At 42.4% G+C, this 20,624-nt stretch overlaps 1 protein-coding gene across 4 annotated transcripts in view; it reads right to left on the bottom strand.

Moving 5' to 3' along the window:
- Positions 1-20,624, bottom strand: part of stan (Protocadherin-like wing polarity protein stan) — a 69,479-nt gene that overhangs the window by 22,653 nt on the left and 26,202 nt on the right. For all 4 annotated transcript variants that reach the window (XM_086986366.1, XM_022802709.2, XM_022802708.2 and 1 more), the window contains 5 exons: positions 3,300-3,840; positions 2,165-2,972; positions 1,803-1,961; positions 1,175-1,393; positions 703-852 (listed from right to left, as the gene is read on the bottom strand). In XM_086986366.1, coding sequence (XP_086842492.1) covers positions 703-852; positions 1,175-1,393; positions 1,803-1,961; positions 2,165-2,972; positions 3,300-3,499 — 1,536 coding nt within the window. In that variant the 5' untranslated portion in view covers positions 3,500-3,840. The remainder of the gene's footprint in view (positions 1-702; positions 853-1,174; positions 1,394-1,802; positions 1,962-2,164; positions 2,973-3,299; positions 3,841-20,624) is intronic.

The following is a 20,624-nucleotide window of genomic DNA, read 5'->3' as shown; positions in this document are numbered from 1 at the left end:
TATACATATATATAGCGCTGGAAGAAAGAAGGAGCAAACGAAGCAATACGTTGATAAAGCACTGCTCATAAAACAGGAAAATAGTCGAATGTCTGTCGATATATCTGATAATGCTCTTCTGTTACGCGTGTCTGTATGGACGTTTGCATTGTTATTAAACGGGGTCGTTTTTATAACCCCGTCACAATTTTGACGTCATCACAGCTCATAGAATTCGTGTTCCTTTAAGATTTTTGTGTTGTCATAAAAATAGACAAAAGTCTGTGACTGTCACGCTGTTCGAAGATCGCAGACCACACGTGCGTTGAGAGTAAAAAGAAAATTTGTTCATAAATCATCTGTTGTCTTAGAATTTAAACGGAACAATGCCTGTAGCGGCTTAGTGATGTATCCGCTTCGGTATTTCTATTCTTTGAACTTACGACTGAAGAATAATATTAAAAAATATATATATTTTACTAGATTAATGTCAAAACAAAATTTCTACGCTTGTTTCTTTTGCGTAGCTGATACAGTATCAAGGATACATTTGATACTACAGCACACGGGATCGAATGCAAACACGCAATGCCGTCTACTGGTTAATGATGGTGTCGTCCTTGCATCGTCGTAGATAAAATTAGCGAGATTTTACTAAGAATCCGAGGAAACTATATTCTGCCTTTAACGGAGCAGTAAACCACACTTAGAATTGTGACTAACCGATCCAGTGAGGGCGTCGATCGCGAAATGTCCCTGCGAGTTTCCCCCGATGATTGAAAACCGAAGTACGGCATTTTCGTTCGCGTCAGCGTCCTTCGCTTCAACATGCACAACTTCAGGTTTGTCGATCCAACTAATATTCTCCGGAACCTGAAAGAATATATATATACATGCTCGAGTACGATGATTTTGCCGTGCACGTGATGTTCTAGTTTAAAACTACTGTGTCGTAAATAAAAATTGGAGTTCGAGTAAGCCCTAAACGCCACCAACCTAGGTAAAACAAGTCCTTCGAGATTTATATCCGATTCTGTTGCTTTGGCTAAGCATTCCTTCAGACGGCAGGCCCATCCCAGAACGAAACAAAACGTATTTAAGCCGGATTCAAACCGTCACCACTTGGAGTATTCGACGGCATAAAGATGGCGAAGGAACAACAGTTTTAACTTAGTAGCCTAAGACGCACACTCACCTCGACACTGTAACTTCGTTCGCTGAACTGTGGATAGTTATCGTTGTCATCAAGTACGGTTAGGAGCAACTGAGCAGTTGAAGTGAGTCTCTTTTGCACAGGTGCTCCGTCTTCCGCACGGATGGTAATTAGGTACTCCGACATGCGCTCACGATCTAGGGCAGCCCTCGTATAGATCACCCCACTTGTCGCATCGATTGCGAACACATCGGTCGCATCCTGTACGGGTTGATCACCAGGATTAATCAGTTGTTAAAAAAAAAAGTTATTTTTCAACCCGATTGATTGATTGATCCCTGGTCAAGTTTCGATCTGGAGTGTCTCACAGATTCCGGCTATCCTGGGCGTTCTGTTTATTGACTACCGGAATTCAATCGTAAACTGTATATGGTGTGCAGTTTGTTAGACAGATGATTCACTAATAAACTCCAAATATGCTAATATATGTATCCCCTTTGGTCGCTTAGTTTATGACCGACTGATCCAATACGAAACTAGACTTTTTTTTTTGCGAAGTTGTCCCGACACGAAAATATATTGCAATATGTCTATAGGTTTCATGATATGCCACACGATAAGTGCGTTAAATAAAATTGATTGATAAAATGTAATCTAAACACATTCATACCTGCAACGAGTAAGTGACCTTTGCATTCTGTTCGGCATCAGAATCGGTCGCTCGAGCTGTGAGAATCGTCGATCCGACAGGACTACTCTCCCGGACGGATGCCTCGTAACGACTTTGTTCAAACTCCGGCGTGTGGTCATTTTCATCCAGGACACTTACCTGATTGTATAAATACATTTTAAATAAATAAAAGAACTGCATGTGTGTTGTTCAGCAAGAAGAAGATGCGTTAATTTCTAGCACGTTTTTATTTGCAATGATATTTTTCCTTTGTAATTTCAAAGGGTTGCCATTTCGAAGTTCCTTTAAACGAACGTAAGTGACGTAAGCAGGGCCTCCCGGACAAAACACTATCTGCTTACCTGAAGTGTGGTCGTTCCAGTCACCGGCGGATTTTGGAGGTGATCAACAGCAATAACCCTAAGGAAGTGGCGAGGCATCTGTTCCCGGTCGAGTGTCTGTGTAGTCATTACCACACCAGAACCCGAATCGATACGAAACAGCGCATTGCTACGGGCGTCTAGGGCTGCTTCGAGCGAATACTTCACTGACGGATTTGGATGGCGGATATTAATGGTATCGACAAGATAGCCTGGGTCCTTTCCTTCGGGCACACTGGTCAGGCACATCGCGCTTGCGAACAGATTGTCGTCCTCGAGTCCACGGCGGACCCTAATTCGCTCATGGGTCCAAGAAATTTTTATTGGGACTTTAGGCTGATTCAAGCCGCAGATTGCAGAGCCTCGGACGCGTATTTGCGTCTCATTATAGCATCGGTCAACTCCACGATACACCACGTCCTGGCCGTGAGGTTCGACGGCAAATAGATGATCTCCTGATTTCGGTGCCTCGATCGAAGCGCTCCCGCACGTCGACGGAAGAATGTCGCTGAGTTTAGCGATCAGCTGGGTAGACTTTAAGCAAACACTAGCGTCCTTAGGTGTCCGTAGGGTGACCTCTAAGGGACGAATCTTTGGCACTGAATACGCAGGATTGCCACACTGCTGAAAGTGCAGCCTCAGTGGAATGACTATGTGCGCATACTTAGAGAATCCACTAAGCTCAAGATCTGCGGAAGCTTCGTTGATACACAGGTAAGGTTCTTCAATAAATAGTGATCCGGTTTCATTGTTCACTCCAATGTAATGTCGAAGCCAATGGCCATCCAACCTGAAACGCTCGGCAGTTAGTCACGACAATTAACAACCTATTCGCTCATAGCTAATCTTCGCCGACCTATTAACGATCTGGCAGAAGAGTAAAGTTCGAAACAATGCTTCCTCACTGATTCACAGCGTAGGCCGATAAGTTCGTCGTTATTTGTGACGTCCTCTGTTATAGTCAATCTACAGTGTCTAATCGCTGATTGTTAGAGAATCAATCCACAGCCGTTCGATTAGATTGATTGAACGGCTTGACAACTAGCTACGTGACAATACCCGTATGCCGAACACCATATCATATCAGAATCGTTATATGCTTGAGTCAAACACTTGCCGGTTCGATATCGTGTACGCCAATCGAAGTGTATTCGTCACCAGTCCATCAAATATCTTCTGTGATCGTTGATTACTGCTCTCCGAAATCTGAACCTCAACTGTGCCGGTGTTCCTGCACACGGCAAATGCCGTCAGGGTTATAAATAGGGGAAGAAATCGACAAAGGAGTCCCACAAAGTTCGGGCCTACCATCTTCATTGTTCGTTTAATCTCTGTGACCGCGTATCAGTTACATTTTTTTTTTTTCATTAGACGAATCGATAGCGTGCCTACCACATTATGTTCAAAGGGCCGCATGCAAAATCGACTCAAGCGATCGGCGTAGTAACCTATACACTGCGGCTAATTTCGCATCATTTACTTTCACAATTATATCGAAGGCGCATAAACGACACTCTACACACTCTAAGGACACTATTTATTGAGCCGTGAAAGCTTGCGGTAGGGGAATGCGGCCATACAACTGGTCCTGGTTCGTCTTGTAGCTTCTCGTTTGTCAGGGGGGAGTTCGACGTCGTATCGCTGATTGCTAGGTTCGTCTGAAAAAAAATCCGAGAAGACAAACAAATTGGAACAAATTGAATGTGGATGAATACATATAACGCTGCGTGAAAAAGTGACTTCACAGTTGTCAGAGTAACACACGGAACAGCTTCGACTTCAAATCCGTGACAGCACTCTGTCCTATGTCGATAGACAACTTGTGATACATAGGTAAATATGTATTGTATGCAAGTTATTTATGTTGTCCAGCACCACTAATTGCTTTATTAGAAAATAAAGCGAGTAACAATGTTGGAATTTAAAGCGTTTTTCCTCCTGTATTTACCCAGACTGATAAGGACCACAGATAGAGAAATCATTATAGATGTACTTCTGTAGCAAAAAAATGTCCGTTGGAGAAAATTTCAAGGTTTCTATCCTTTTCCAAAATGACAGTCTTTTCACATACATACACTGCGGTCGCCATAGTAGCTCTCCATAATCGACCGTCGACTGCCGAATTCAATATCAACTCGTTCTTGAGCTGATTCGTCAAAAAACTCACATATACTTTCAGCATATGTTACGCGAGTGAAGTACACAGCCACCGTCGATCGTATCGTTTAGTGCAGAGCACTTATCGAATGGTAGCATGTAGCTCACGTCGAAAATTGCCCAACGAGGGCTTACATAAACGTCTATCGATTATCTTTTTGAGAGGCCCAGAATCAATGTTAATTCAGAATATCAATCACTGGGCCACAGCCCAGCACAGTCAAGGTAGTCGAACTTGGAAAACAACTGTACCGTCGTGACCAGCGCGAAATCGTGCCATTAACCACAATCACAATGGTATTAATAACCAAAAATAAGCACAAAGCACGAAAAAGCTAGCTAGATAATGTGGCAATAACCATTCACTTTTCTTTGGACTTTTTAGTGGAACCTGCCTATGTTTTGGCATCTTTATACAGTCAGCTGTTATAATTAGATGAGAAAATATGCACGCAGATGAGCGTGATGATTACCACTACATGGATATGGTTACCTTTAATTGGAAATAATTACTATATATAGTCTGCTCCACTAATTAAAATATCTCCAGTGAAAAAAATCGGACGTGGCTAAAGTCAAGACCGTTTTTTCCAGCTGTCCGTATTAGAAGTTACCAAGTCGAAACGACCAACCAATCGATCTTCCAGATCGACTGATTAAATCCTACTCCACATTGATATACATGTTGATATGTGCCAGCACACTGATTTTAATTAACCATAGCTTTTCCACAATTGCGCTAAATTCTCGATGGATTTCGGCTTCAGACAACACCTGATTGAATTGTTATCAGTAGGTAGCACTGTGATCAAACAGTTCGGCAGCGAATTCTCGAAGGACATTTGACGAAAATGCATTAGCGGTAATGATCCGCTACTAATCGAAGCACCCCCCCAGGGGTCCAACGTGACGTATTTCCCCACTCATCAGTGCCGATAGAGAGAACATTACCGCAATGTCGAAACGAGCTATAGGAGGTATCGGAAACGTATCGAACAACTACAATCAAAGGTGCTTTGCGTGTCCGAGGTAAGTATCAGCCTACGCAATTTACAATGGCTCGAGTGGCCGACATTAAAAACACACGACACAAGCAGCAGAACGACATTGTTAGGGAGCAAGTGATTCTGGTCACCTCAGTGAACGTAGTGGATGACAAGGGGTGTCCGAATCATTAAAAGCATCGCCCACATTTTATAAAATAGCAAAAATTAAGCCATTATTCGGACTCTTACGATTGCGAGAAAACGAATATTCCGCAACAAGCAATTATTATACTTAGGTGATTATTCTTAGATGATTCGATAGACATTATTGCATGCAAACGGCGTGTGGACACAGAATTTACGTACGTAAATAATTTATGTAGGTTTAGTACCTGGCAATAGATTAAACCTACTTTGCAAATTCCTATTGACGCAATATTTAAAGTCTTCCACATCATGTAAATAGACCCAAAGCCGGGTCGACCAAGCAGTCCTCATAGCAACGTATAATACCTTTGACACGTGTAGTTAATACGGTACCCAGGTAAAACGCAAAACCCAACTAGTCGTCTTTCGGCACTCGAAAAATAATGTACTGGATACCTTTACATTTTTTTTTTTGCTATCATATATACATCTATATCATATATCACATATAACCCCGTGCGTTTCTCGCCCCTGTTTATATAACTGTGCCTTCCCCGATTTGGGATTAGCACACTCAACAGGATTCAAACTACATGGTCATCTCGCTATCTTTATTGGTAACAAAAAGGGCATAGCCACTGCTCATTTCGTCTGCTATTCATTTAACAATTCGTAACTTTCAGACAACAATAAGAACTACTGGCACGTACTGTCTCTATCTTTCGCAACGTCTCACCAAAGCAGAGCCTCATTAGATACGCACGCACATTCGAACACGCATCACCTCATAGTAGACCTCACTACTAACATTTCCCCATTCCTTGCAAGGGGGCTCCCTGTACCACTGTCGCGCGGGTGCTGGTCAAATCCCACTTTGATTACTATTACGGAGATAATGTAATAATCAATATAGCGTTTGCGAACGTCTATGCCAACAAACAATAGCCATGTATGAAGCTGATCATTAGGATTTTTCGAATTAATATTTACAACTATCGTTGCTACGGTCAAATTCTGCTGAAAGGTAATCGCATCGTTTGTGCGTTCGAAACAGAGAAAAATAATTATGAAGAAAACGGGTTAATAGCTATGGCTCTTCTCCTCAGCCAGTTCAACTTTATCGCTTCCATAGAACGGACACTTCGATGTTTAACCTGATTTATCTATGGGTTTTCTTTGACAATCGACGTCCATCTATCATAATCCTTGTCGTTATCATCAATAAATGTATTGGCCAATTGAACGACGTTACTGATACATCTGCACAGTTTCATAGGGATGCGGCCAATTTTCGTGTACTCCCTCTTAAACGCTTTGGATCAGTAAAAAGTGGCCACCCACTCATGATTAGTTTTCTAATGTGTTTCCTTCCTATCCGCTATGTATAAAAAAAAAAAAGTCTCTTTGACGTATATGCAATATCTAGGTGGCACGTGTTGGTTACAACTAACACTAAAATGGACCCTTTTACAGCCAAATTGACTTGATGTAAATTACAAAATGAACCGCGTCTTCGATTATGGCGTTACTACTATTAAACGTGTAAATAATTTTCATTCTAATCTAACCCTCCAAGACAATTTTATGATACGATAAGTAAGTGCTTATTTGTAAGGAATCCTTTGTTCTTTACTTGGCGCTACATTATCTATGATAATAATCTTTAATACTTTTACTTGTTAATGTTTATGTGTGAACTGCGTTGTGTGGAGCGAATTTAGCTGGTCTAGCCGTTGGGCGTTTAACGGGAACACAATTGTAAAATGTGCACGTTAGATATACGTAAATGTATGTAATTAGACCACCGCACATACATAGCATCCCGTTCTATCTTCAGATTGGCTCGCGTAGTTTGGTAGCCGCTTTATCTTTTCCTTAGTTTATGGGAGGATGAATGCCGAAGATCTTGCCATTCTCGGGTGCCTATCTTTGGTATAGAAACTAAAAGTAAATGAGAAAATCAGGAATTGTTTCAGAAAGTCAAAAGGTTAATCATCCGAAACTTGAACGTTTACACAGCGCTTTATGCTACGGCATAAAGACGTTGACGATATGTCAAGCTTGCGGGTTTCTTTATTTAATCGCAGCTTACTAAATATCGTTGGTGGGGCTAGGGCCTTTGAGGTTGAGGTATAAAATCTGGTCATTAGCGAAAATCCTCAAAGCAAAATGAAACCCAGAGAGGAAAGGTCAAGTGTTTAAAAGGGGCAGGGAGTTTAGGTGGGATCTTCAGCAAATGGTTGAAAGAATGATTGAAAAAATAGTCGGAATATTTATTGACCTTAATTGAAGGTGGTACCGCTATTGTACAGGCGTATGTGAGCAGACGCCAACCTTATTGACCTCAGGCAAAAAACCTCCCTTGCATTTGGCAAAATTTAGAAAAAAGTATCTCAAGAAACTGGTAAATGGAAAACTGTTTACGCCGTTCCAAAAACAACAAATTATATCAACGTGGTCAACAGTCCACCAAAGGTGTAAACGTGGCGGGAAAAAATCATTTTGTAAAAGCATTGCTTTACTCCGATGCTCCAACATTTTAACTTCCCAAACTTCCGTCTTGCTCACTCCTCCCCACCTCCAGACTCCCCCGCACAAATTCATTAACCGCACGTTTCACTCGCAGCCACCCCGTCAGCCATGTTGCCAAATTCACAGGCTCACGACCCCCTATACCTAGCGCATCATCAATGAACCGTGTCATCAAGCCGAAGCGCAATGCGCTATTGCAACCGTGTCTGTAGGTGTAAGAGGCAACCATACTAAATAAATCTAGGAAGTGTGGTGCAGCAAAGCACTCCTAAACGGTGTTTTATCTTGACATTGCGGTCCGTAATAACCCGTGTTCCCGTGATAGATGCAGTGGCACAATAAACTTTGCCTCGAGCATTGTCCCAGTGGCATTCTCCCCATGAGAATGGCAAAAAGTAAGTTAAATCACCGCGACCAACCACCCACGGAGGCTCTCCGAGCGATCACGTTCCTATTTTGTTGTTTACCCCCGACAAAGAACATCATCGTCGGCGTCTTCAAAAAAAAACCAAGAAGAGAAGTTACAACATGTAAAAGAAGAGGGACAAAATGTGCGCTCGCAAATGATGGGGACAACGAAAAAACGCACGTCAAAAACATGGTACCAATTCTGACTTCCCCCCAGGGGGTTTTCCTCCCGATAAAGAAGAAAAAATAGAGAAAATAACAAAACTGTAAACATCTAATATAGACATAACACAGGTGCGTCGTGAAACGTTTACGGTGGTATGTTTTTACTTGATCACTGGCGCGATATGTCATTTTGTATGGTTTATTGTCGTTACGAAATAAATTGAAACAATATTCCACTATTGCATTCGTTTGGGCAAGTTACAGGTAGGAAACTATGTGCTTAATTTATCGAGGCACATCTAGTTTTTATAGCTGGCTTGGAAGATGGGACCGCCAACATCTTTGCACAGATTTATAAAAAAGCACCTATTTACGCAGCTAAACAAATGTATACCCATTCTAACTAAAATTTTGGCAGATGGAAGCTATCTATGAAAGTGCTGTTGTCAGCCCTTTCCTGGCGATTTACTTGTTACACCAGATTCTGCGAATTACACAAGTGTCCAAAATAAACTGTATGCCTAAATTACGTGAAACATTTTCGCTCCTATATTTTGCACAGTGTACAAAACAAACATAAACGGACTATTGTTTTTTCCGCTGAACTGCTTCCTATAAGATTAAATATCTCTGTGTGATTCAAGTTTCCTTGCGACTCCCTCTTTAGTCGGAATTTTCCGTGCCTTATAGAGCCGTCCAACATACGGCCATGCGACTAATACAAATCTCAGAAAGGCTGTAGATCCCCTTAAAAGAAAAACTGTCAACAGAAAACGTTTTCTTCAACGTGCGTTCAAAAGAGCTGGTTCTTTATGACACCAGGAATTCCCGATTTTGTTCAAGTACTTCTACTGCTGCTGCTGCTGCTGCTGCTAGCTCTACAGCCGCTTCCAACCCTTAATTGAGGCGTAATAAAAATACAATATGTTTTTACAGGCACAAACGCGCACAAATCATGTACATGGCCTGACCCCCAAAAGTAATAAAGACGAAGGCAAGTTTTTGCGCTAACCTTTCGCTTCCTCCAGGTGGATAAAGTAAAGACAAAAAAACAAAGTAGAACTCGAATGAAAGATGAGATCGACCGCCACGTATGACGCAAAAGGCGCGGTTGTCCCAAGGGTCTGTCCATGCACTTCTTGTTTGAAAATTTGCTTTCGTAATACAGAGATGCGCAATTTTTTGTAGCAAATGCGAGCGTTCTTTGTCAAACGAGGTCTATTTTGTTGCAAGGTAAAGTAAAAATGGTACATCGTGAGCAATTTTGGATAATACAATAATTAGCTTCTAATTTTCGAAGTTGGCCAGTTTAATAGAGAACGTGTCAATTCCGGCTTACGGTGCACACATTTACGATTTAGCTGAAAATTAATTTTGTTCTTGTTTTTACGGCGCACAGATGATAAACTGTGGGAATGGTGTTTACGCCATTGTTGGAAAACCGGTTGTTGAGTCTTAATGTTTAGCTATCAATTTGTTTTCGAAACCATGTTACCCATCTAAGTAGTATCTTGAACGTTTCTGTCAGATTTTCCATATGTAAGTAATCGGGAACCAAATGCCCGACTTTTTCAAGTAATTAAATAGCAGCGTCCATCGGTTATAGTAGATTAACTCTGTGTTGTAGAGCCGTCGACTGTCCTTCCATTGTCTCAATGGAACGTTCTCGTTCACAATATAAATAGCGGAATGCAAAATTTTCGCAAGGGACCACCGACGCGTGTTACCGAATTTACGGACGGTTAAAAGTTAGTCAGTCTAGCAAGCTAGGCTGAAGAGTTTCCATACCTGCAACGTTTAGAAAGGCATAAACCTCCTTAGTAGAATTATATTGCGGTTGTTAATGCCACAGCTGTTGCGTTGTTCTTGCCGAAACAACAGGAAAAACCTTGAACAGAGATGTTATAATCGAACGTTTTGCTTCTGTCGTTACAAACAAATATAAATAATTAAATAATACCAGTATCAATGTTTGTCGTCGACACAGTAAATATACGCATACATGTTATCGAAACTAACAAAGTAGATCTTCTGATGATCTGCGAAAGGCTAATTAGGTCTTAAACATGTTCTTGTCATCTTGCCATGGTCGCGACCCGAACGGCCATGCGTCTTCATTGAAGATTCAACAGATCAGACAACTAATAATTACGGGTAGCCATGTTTCGGTAAGTAGGTATTATCAAGCACGTAAAAGGAAAATTTTGTTAGAGAGAGCCGCGACCAAAAATTTTTAAAACGTACATACAGGAAGGTTAATTATTACCAAGTGTACTGTTTAGTAATGTCTGGACGTGTGTAAGGCTCTTAACGTCGTTATGATGACGCCCTTCGCGGTTGCAAACTCAAAGACACAATCTCTCGCTGAAATAGATTATAAATTGTACATATAGATATAGTTAATTTAGAAAATTTTTGTCTGTCCTTTTTTCGGGTGTTGGAGAACTCACTGGGTTGTCTATTTTTTTTTTTAGCTTTTTATAACCTTTTTTGCTCTCGTCGCTGCGTTTTGTCAACAAGGACGATAATGTTGGTGAACCGTCAACAGCGGAAGGTTCATCGAGAAACCCGTTAGGTACCATTATGTTTTTTTTTATGTTACTTTCGCTAATCTGCTCTGATATTCTAGAAAATTAGGGTGGCTGGATCAGTGGTCTCCATCAAGGACCACAATAGCAGTTATGCAATATAGTGTTTGCTAGTGTCCACCCCTGCCACCCTCAGATTGCATAGAAGTAATTTCTAAACTGAACGCCCGTAAATTGATTACTACCGTCATATGACTAAAATCCAAATGAGCAGACCGCGTTACAATGCGGGAATGAGACAATTTCATTATGCTCGCATATATTGTATATGCAATACATATATGGATAGATTTATCTATTTGCGTCGACTTAATGACAGGCCCATTACCTATTTTTTATTATGCTGCCATAAAATGCTCGATACACATCTAGAAGAAGGCAGAATATCAGTAAGAAAAATAGCCCATGTAATAATAGTAAGAACGTTGGTTGATATGACAACTTCCATAGTGTCAATGTCTAACGGTACAGCATAATCACTTGTCTAGAATGAATTACCAATGCACGCGGTTTTTTGGCGGCTTGTATTCGTGCTGTTACGAAAGTAACGCCTGCTATCGATATAAAGAATGTTTTCCCTCGCGTGGCCTCTACCTGTCTTCACCGTTCATGACAAAGGAGTGACTTCGGCACTTCACGCGTTGCAGAACGACTTAACGGTAACATTTCAGTGATAGCGCATCGCGCGTCGAACCTTCATTGCTTTAGAGTGGTATTCGAACTCGGCGTACACAGAATTATGTATGTTTTGCTAGAAACTGATCCGACTTCGTGTTCTCGTATGTTGCCGTGCACCGCTCTATACGCGACGCACATATTACGCACGCGTACGTAAGTGATGCGTTCTAGAGGGTCTATCTGTTGTCCGGCATGCGTTTGATTTTCCCCCTCCGTAAAGTTGGCTTCGAAATTATATTAGACATTGCATTATATGTTGCATTATCAGACATGGTATATATTAGAAATAAATATAAATAGCCTCTAAGATAGAGAAATTTGATCGTTTGTATATAGCCGCCTCTTTCGCTGCAGTCAGTTGCCATCAGCGCACGCAGCAGCTAATGCGCCGCTAGTGCTAATGATAGTTTTGCAGTGAACCTGTGTGAAGTGCCCACACATTGACGGGCATGTTAACGTTAAATCGATTTAAGATCGGGAGTGCAGTACACTCACTTTGACGTACTGCGCGATCCATAAACAAATAATATTGACATGAAGTAGGCCGGGGCGCAACAGGGGCCCGTTTGTGTCTACGCATGAGTGTGACGACCACGCACAATTCTATACGTGAGCTTTATCGAAAAAAACTATCGCGACTGAATCGCGATCATCACCAGCATGAGAATGGAAGCACTACGAAGACGACGGCAGTAGACAGTCAGACGTTTGACCGACCAATGTGTCGGTAGGCACGGTTTAGCACCAACTCAATTTCGGTCGTTCGGACTTCGCAGCTACCTGACAAAACAAGTAAAGCTACTGTCCCCTTTTGGTAGCATATTAAGGGGTATCACTTGGTGCATATGGTCTATGTGTGTGTCTTACTGAGAGGGTATTTGATGGGGTAATCGTCATGATTCGATACTGCACCAAACGCCACTGTCTCTAGTGTTAGTACTGTTCTCTGTAGAACTGCGAGCCTCGTGAAGCCATCCTGTTCGTGGCACGTGGAGCCCATAATGTTCCGCACACATTTTAGGATCTTCAACGGCAGTTCCTCAACAAAGTCAAGAGTAACAGCCATTGCGACAGAGAACTACAAAGCTTCGTTAAGCATCCGACGGTCCTGCATTCGATTTGAGAAGCGCTACCAAATGGCTGCCGATACTATGCAGGCAACTCTCCTCGCTTGTATTGGTGCAAATACTAAGGACCACGCGGGCCTTGGAGGACATAAGCAAATTTTTTCATCTCCTTGATGAAGATCGCCACGTTTCTCCCCTGGCTCGACCGTCGTACGTACTTAAGGAACAACATTTGCAGTGATAAATACCCGCAATAGCACTGGTGGTATATATACACCAGTGGTGATGTCGGTAGCGCACTTCAGCGGAGCATGTAAGTTTTAATGTTGCAATTTTTCGTTACTGGCAATAAGGAAGAGCCCAATCACACGGTTGATGATGGCGGCGTAGAAGTTCCGCCATTGAACGCCCGTTCTATTGGTAAACTTTTGCTATACGACTATGTATCATACATCACATCCATATGTACTAGGTATGTGCTTCTCCGGTGAGTGATAGTGCTCTATCGACGTCCCTGTCGAGAAGTAATCAAGCCAAACCGCTACGAAGCTTATGGAATTCAGCACAGACTCTTGGTGCTCCATCGGTCCATAAGCACAAGCTAAAGGCCAAGAGATGAACGACGGTAAAAATCGCAAATGAAAATGGGGCGTTTGACGGAAGAAGGATAAATGTTACAAAGAAAATTGCCTGATTTTCTTTGTTCTCGTTTTTGTGCTGTAGGCGCCAACACATGCACAGACATACATAGATATGCCTATATCGGAGGCAGGAACGTACATGTTGGTTCGTTATAGGATCTATGCTTTCAGCAGTGGTATAGCTGTGTACGTGAAATGTTCGATGATCGCCGTGGTCTCTCGCACTAGTTGATTGATGAAGTTCGCTAACAGAGTTGTACTCTAGCATAACAAAGAAACAGATTCGGAGACACTGAAAGTGATACTACGAATATATTATTTACGAATTTGAATATCAACAATTCAAACCTAAACAAAGGAAGATGACGATGAGTCATTATCGAGAAAAATAACGACGAGAAATAGGAGAAACACCTTCGGAAAAGAAGATTCTCTTAGGAGAATGATGAAAATCGTTTGCCACGAAAAATAAGGCCGTGTTAAGATGTAGGATTAAAAGGTAAATACAGGGTTACTGGGCGCTTGGTCTCCTAAAACACTTTTGAATGCAACGATGAAACGCTCCGTACAGATCGGATATCTTTGATCGTATTCTTAAGCAAGTAAGGTATCAGTAAAACAGCTCAAAATAATTTTTCTCGAGTTGAACTTGTTTCTCTTTCTCTATCTTCATATGTATATATATGAGCTGTATATAAATTCGATGATGTTTCTATTTCCTACGCATCTTCACACGCATGGCCCCCACAACTCGTGACCGAGCAGCCGGGCCAAATTGTTAATAGCTAAACCATTGGAGCTGGTTCCTTTTATTGCTCTCTGCCGGTGTTGATTTACTGTTGATCTCAAGATCGAGATATGGACGAATCCAAAGCAAAAAAGCATGACCTGATAAAAGAAAAGCGTTTTCGAGAGCGGTCGCCAGAAACATTCGTGCGTCAGCGTTGGTCGACAAGAGTGACCATTTTTTATCAGCGGTAGCCAATGTTGTCTACTCCGATCGAATTCGATCCAGCTTCGCTTCATCGGCTACCGCTCGTCGACTTCACTGAACGAATAAATAATCATTTATCTCAGTCTCATATAATGTTACGTCGGCTGCTGTTCACCATATTTCACACGACAGTTTTGATTTGTCCTCCCTTCCCGCCTAGCCCATACCTCATGCAAAAGTCGCCTCGCGGACTACACCAATATCCTGGCAGATAAACTACGTCCGAAGGAACAGAACATCAGCAATCAACAGCAGAAGTTATTTGCATTCGATGGTGTCAATGGTCCGATTCACATTGCTCTGGTCATGGACAGAAAGGCGCCCCGGGAAATTCAACCAAAAAAGTATCACCGGGACAATCACCTTTACACTTTAGATAAAGAACAAACAGGCGAATGGAGTTCGCGGTCTTTTCTACAAATGTTCGTGATGGTGTAGTGGTTAAGTGTTTGTCTACCAGGAACATCAGATGACGTGATTTAGGTCGTTTCCGTTTCTTCATTACAAAGAAAAAAATTCAAGATCGGGCATTGATACAGCGTGTGCCCGTGTTGGGTCAGTCTGAAACAATGCCCAACGGCAGTGGAACCGGAGGCAAAACTCGAAAAATATGTCTATATTTTCTTTGCAGCATCGTTGACCTTCTTGCTTTCCCTACCATTGCGACTGGAATAGGAGTTCAGCTAGAACAGAGCCTTGAACGATTTCGAGAGACGCAAAAGAAGGCAGAGAATATAAGCTGTTTGCTATATAATGAAGCAAATAAGAGAGGCGGCGTAACCCACAATAGCCTTATATAGATACGCACGAGACGACGTGGTAGCGGCCATAACATGATATCGATTAGCCACAAAAGTATTGGAAAGCGCGCATTTCAGCGAGACAGGATAAGCACAACCGTTGGAGGCTTTCATCGATTACGGTAACGGCACGATAAATCTGGTCCATCGCTTCCTATCTACGAGCTACTTATCAAATACATAAGTATATTATACTAATGTGTGTAGCTGTTTGTTGTTGTTTTTGCCGTTGTTCCTGGTAAAAGCTGGTAGTAGAAGTCGACGTCAGCAGATAGCTAGCCAGCATAACAGGGAACGCTGACGTTCCGAAATGGGGACCGAAAACGATCACATACAAATGCTCAACAACTTGTAGAGCTCATGAATGCTACGAAGTGGATGAATTGCATCGCTCCCCCCAGCTTCGTACGACGACTTCGGTTACAATCAGTTCGCCTGGACCTTCTCGGTGACAGTAGCGATACTCTAATCGTAAACCTACTTCACATTCGCAATTTGCGGCGCCGGTCGCACAGCGTTGCAGTGGTTCGAAAAAAAAAAAAGACTCAAGAATTCACGCTTATTTATTTTCGATGACTCAGCGTGCGATGCCTCATAAACTTAGCCATATCGTCGATTCCTTTCACTATCACAACTTCGACTCCGCTACCTCGACCAAGACCGTGTCGTCGTAACCGCTAGTGCAAAGGGATTGGGAACAAAGGCGAAGGCGTTGGAGCGCATTGGGGATACCCTGAGCTTCGTCGTCTACCGTTGTTATTGTTGCTGCTGTCCTCATCTGTTCCAATTTGCTTGTATGTATGTTTTTCTTGTTCTGCTGATCGTTTACTTTTAGTTGCTAGTAGCGACTCCGACACGCCGGCAGGGTTGAGGGGTACAGGGGATAGAGGTAGCTTCGACACGCACACGTAGAGCTTCGTCTGCCGCTTGATGGTGCGTGGCGCCAGTTGCGGGGTTTATTCGTGATTTGACTTCGTCTAATTTTCACGTCCACATTTTCCACCTCTACAAATGGCCCGATCAATACGGCAGTTGGCTTCTTATGTAGCATTATATATATATATATATATACAGAAAGAGAGAGAGAGAAAGCGCAAAAATCTGGTAGGCATAGGAAACTGGGAGCAGTCCGGAGTCGATGACGATGACTAGAAACCATGTGACGACTTCTGCTATTAGTTGTACGGCAGCTTCCACCGCCTCTTCTACCGCGATTATAATAACTTGTAACCGAAATTTGCTGACCCCGCGGTGCTTTTGTGCTAACGATGTTGACCCCATCGACGGTTAGTGAGTATCGGATCGCAGGCTGATGCCTCGACTTGTTGGTTTTATTACAATCGTTGCATGCATTATTACTGTCGGGATATTTTTGTTTGTTGCTTTGTTATCAGCTGAGAGAAATGTCTGCGTTTTTTTTTTTCCGGTAGTAATATCCATCGTTTAGTGGTTCGGTTGATAGCGGCACACACGGAAGGAAAAACATCAAAGGAATACTTGAAACACTGTTGCCGATCAAACTCACACAATGCAACGAATGCACCAATAATCATAATGATGGCGGCTACCAGAGGCGTAAGGACAACAAATTGTCAATAAATGACGAAGAAACGGTAGTGGTAATAATAATAAACACTACTCAACCTGGCCAGGTTGAAATCACCATTGCTAGTTCGGACGCTATGAGCCCGATGATGATGCCGTGCTAACATGTATGCCTACTGAACTTACGCAAATATAATGTAGCCTAGGCTTAAAATCGCGTATAGACATTTTTTGTTTTACGCCAAGGGCTGCCAAAGGTGTGCAGCAGTGTTTAATGTCGTTATCAGACGGAAACTGCAGTGCATTAATTTTTTTCTTTGAAGCCTTAAATAAAATAATCTAAGCAGGTAAGTTTGATTTAGAATAGAAGTTGAACGTTGCGTTTCATGAAAAGATGAAAAAGTTTTAAATTTGCCAGGAGTAATTAGATCCCATATTGTCGTTGTTATCTTCCTTTTATTTTTCTTATTGGTCAGAAGATCAGAGTCGAGTGACTACTCCGAGACCGCCTGGTGCCATACTAAACGCTTTCTAGACATGTAACACATCGGGAACTTCAAAATGGCCGACGGACGCTCGATCAGGCGCAAAACCCAAGAAGAGTCAACGAAAAATTTGTGACGTATTATCAAAATTTGCTTCAGCAATGCACGTCTTAATTTACGCCATACAAAAATGCTGACAAATGGTTTTCTTCTGATGTTTTGGAACACAGACGGCTAGTTATCAGTGTCAAACGGACATTCTGGGCACGCTTTGACGTCTACTACACAGTTGTGCTGGTAGCACAACTATGTAGCAGACGTTCTATTTTGTGTATGCTCTCACGTCTCGTTCTGCTTTTTATTTCTAATAAGGATAATTCCACTGTTAAGCAATAGGGGTCGATGGGTGCAGTTGATGGATAATGAGTGAGTGGCAGCCTCGTGGCGCCTTCGCCAGGTTTCCAGCTGTTCTCCATACAAACTATAAACATATGCTCGCTGACAATTAGTAACAATAAAGTAACTTTAACAGCCAACCAACGGTGGTCAAGGGATTGCGACCCTCGATCTCTCATTGCCTGGTTTTTGCTGTTTGGTGGAATTCAATCAACTCGTTGACGTCTCGTTACTCCTCGTTGTGCAGTTCGAAACGGCAGTATCTAAACTCCTTTCCTCCAGGTTCCTTTTTGCGATAAGCGACAATGGCCGATGATTTTTTACGACGTCATTTTCGTCGCCACAGCAGCGCAATACTGCGATATGCTACATTCACCGTATCGCGTACATTGATTCTATAGCCATAGATTGCGTGTGGTCGCAAGAATATTAGCATCGTGCACGGACCTACATGAACCGCCAATAGCAAGCTAACAATGAGCCGGCCGGCAATCAGCAGAAGAAAAGGATTTCGATCTGGCAATTCCGCGACTATGGTGTCCAGGACGATAACGACGACGAAAAAGAAGAAGTTGACTTCTGTAGCTTCTGTTCTGATTTCCCACTGTTTCACTAGCGGTTTCAATAATACCGTAACGTTGGCACTAGCTCAATTTTGGTTCCAGAAGCTGCTTAGTCCTGTTTTCGGGTTGCAGTGATAGTGGCGCCACCAGATGTGGTTATTTGAATTTCTTTGTATTCTCTTGACTTTTCTATTTTCTGCTTTGCGCAGATATATTGACAATGGTTATTACTTTACTTTTAGAAGTTACCCACCCATCCCACCCCTGAACAGATGAGATGAACATCTTCATCAACATTATTGAATTAATTCATATTGAAAACAGCGTTCATATGTATTTGTTAACTCATACGAAATAGAACTCCTGCCAAAAACCTTCTCATTATGCTTATGTTGCCATATAGTATCAGCTTCGTAATGGATATTTTTCCGTTATCTAGTAAGTTTTCAACTTTTAAGTTACGAGCTGTAGTAGAATTGTATGTTATGAAACCAAAAATGAAGCTTGTTCCATTGAAGAGTTATTCGAAAGCACCATTATCCGTTGATTACCGCGCACATTTGTGCTACTTACTACGGCCTAGGTTTAGCTCAGTTGAAGTCACTAGTCTCACTTGACCCAACAAAATTATCAATCGGTCGATTCGTCGACAAATGTTTATTATCCTTTTTTTGCTTGCACAATATCTATTATAGAAACATTCGATTATCGTCTGCAATATGTTAAACATGTGTATCAGTCTCGCTCACCGCGTATGCAGGTACATATGTAAAGTAAAAAGCTATTGTGTATTTAAAGAATAATCACAGGTGACCTAATGGTTCAGCGCAACTGAAAAGCCAACTTGCTTGAGACCACCTGTATCAGTGTCAGATCATCGGCACACAACAGTGCTGTCAAAGTATCACAAAGACATCACACTGGTCTCTTTCAATCTTATTCATTCTTCTTAAACAAAATCCCTTTCGAGCCACAGCCAGCTCTATCGTCTCTGAGCCATATCGTTCGAATGCATCTATCGAACAACCTCCAAAGCTAAACTTTAACCGACGTGGCGATACAACACCATAACAACAACCCAGTCATACGATAACAACAGCGTCAGAAGCACCAGCAGAAACAGCAGGAAGGCGAATAACAGTAACGTCCGCCCAACTGTACGCCCGCTTCGACGCGCATGCCGGAGACAGAAAAATCATTGTCAGCAGACTTCTCCGCCGCCGAACAATATCAGACGTCGACCTCTGCAGCAAAACAACGATTCCATTAGCGCCCCCTCCCCGTATCAGTGCCCTCATCATTATCTGCGACCGCACAAAGGTCCTGTGCTGCTACAGCCGTCGCCCTGAACCCTATTGCCTTGTCGCCTTCGTTAACGATGACGCTGATGGAGCTGCGACTGCCGCTGTGACTCCGAATAATAACGAAAGGGCTAAACGACGACGGGAAACAAATAAACGAAACTCTCAGAAAAAAAAAGTAAAGAGTGATAAAAAAAAAAAAGCTCCAGAAAAAATGCCACACAATAAACCACCCAAATACGGGTGGAGTATTTACCTGTTGTTGCTCTTTGTTCGTTTGTCTGGTATGGTCGTGTTTATGCCGTTTCTGCAACGATAAGAGGCGGCCCAGTACAAGGGGTAGAGTTATTCGCTGTCGGGGGGTTCGACAAAAGAGGACGTTTCTAAGCATCTCTATTCCAATTCTTCGCTGCAACCGGAGCGCAGCTCAAAGCATCTGTATGAAGCTGTGAAATCAGCGTTTGCTCTGACTTAGTCGTCTGAGTCCTATGCCTGTGCCATATTACATAATCAGCATGGAACGAACCGTGGAAAATACAGGTTTATGCTGCCGAGCTGTTGTGATTACCTCTAGTTCTACTAATACTGAAATACCGCTTCGTAGCGCGCGTAAGCGGCAAGATCGAGACTTTCCATGTTTATTTAAGTGATCACAGCCTTTGCTTTTCCAATTGTGTACTGCGCAATGACGGCACCATGTCTGCGAGAGAAGTTCAATGTCCTTTTTCTGAACAGTCTCTCCCTGACGAGCCGTTGTTCTATGAAGACGATACATTCGTCCGCTAATTTCCTTCGTTATTCTCAGCTGTCGTATGGTCCCTGTACTATCGGTGCCGTAAGAGTTTTCGTCACTCTCACCGTCAAGTCCCTCCCTTCACTTCGTCTGTTTTGGCGACTCGACTTTCCCTAGCCTTCAACACATTTCTCGAGTCCACCAGCCCCATCGACGACATAGGACCAGCAGCGCTTTCTATAATGAATAATACATA

This window comes from Varroa destructor, unplaced genomic scaffold, assembly GCF_002443255.2.
Source record: "Varroa destructor unplaced genomic scaffold, Vdes_3.0 BEIS01000004.1, whole genome shotgun sequence".
In the NCBI taxonomy this organism is placed as follows: Eukaryota; Metazoa; Arthropoda; class Arachnida; order Mesostigmata; family Varroidae; genus Varroa; species Varroa destructor.
Note: the sequence above shows the minus strand (reverse complement) of the source record. Positions and strands in the feature narration are given on the sequence as shown.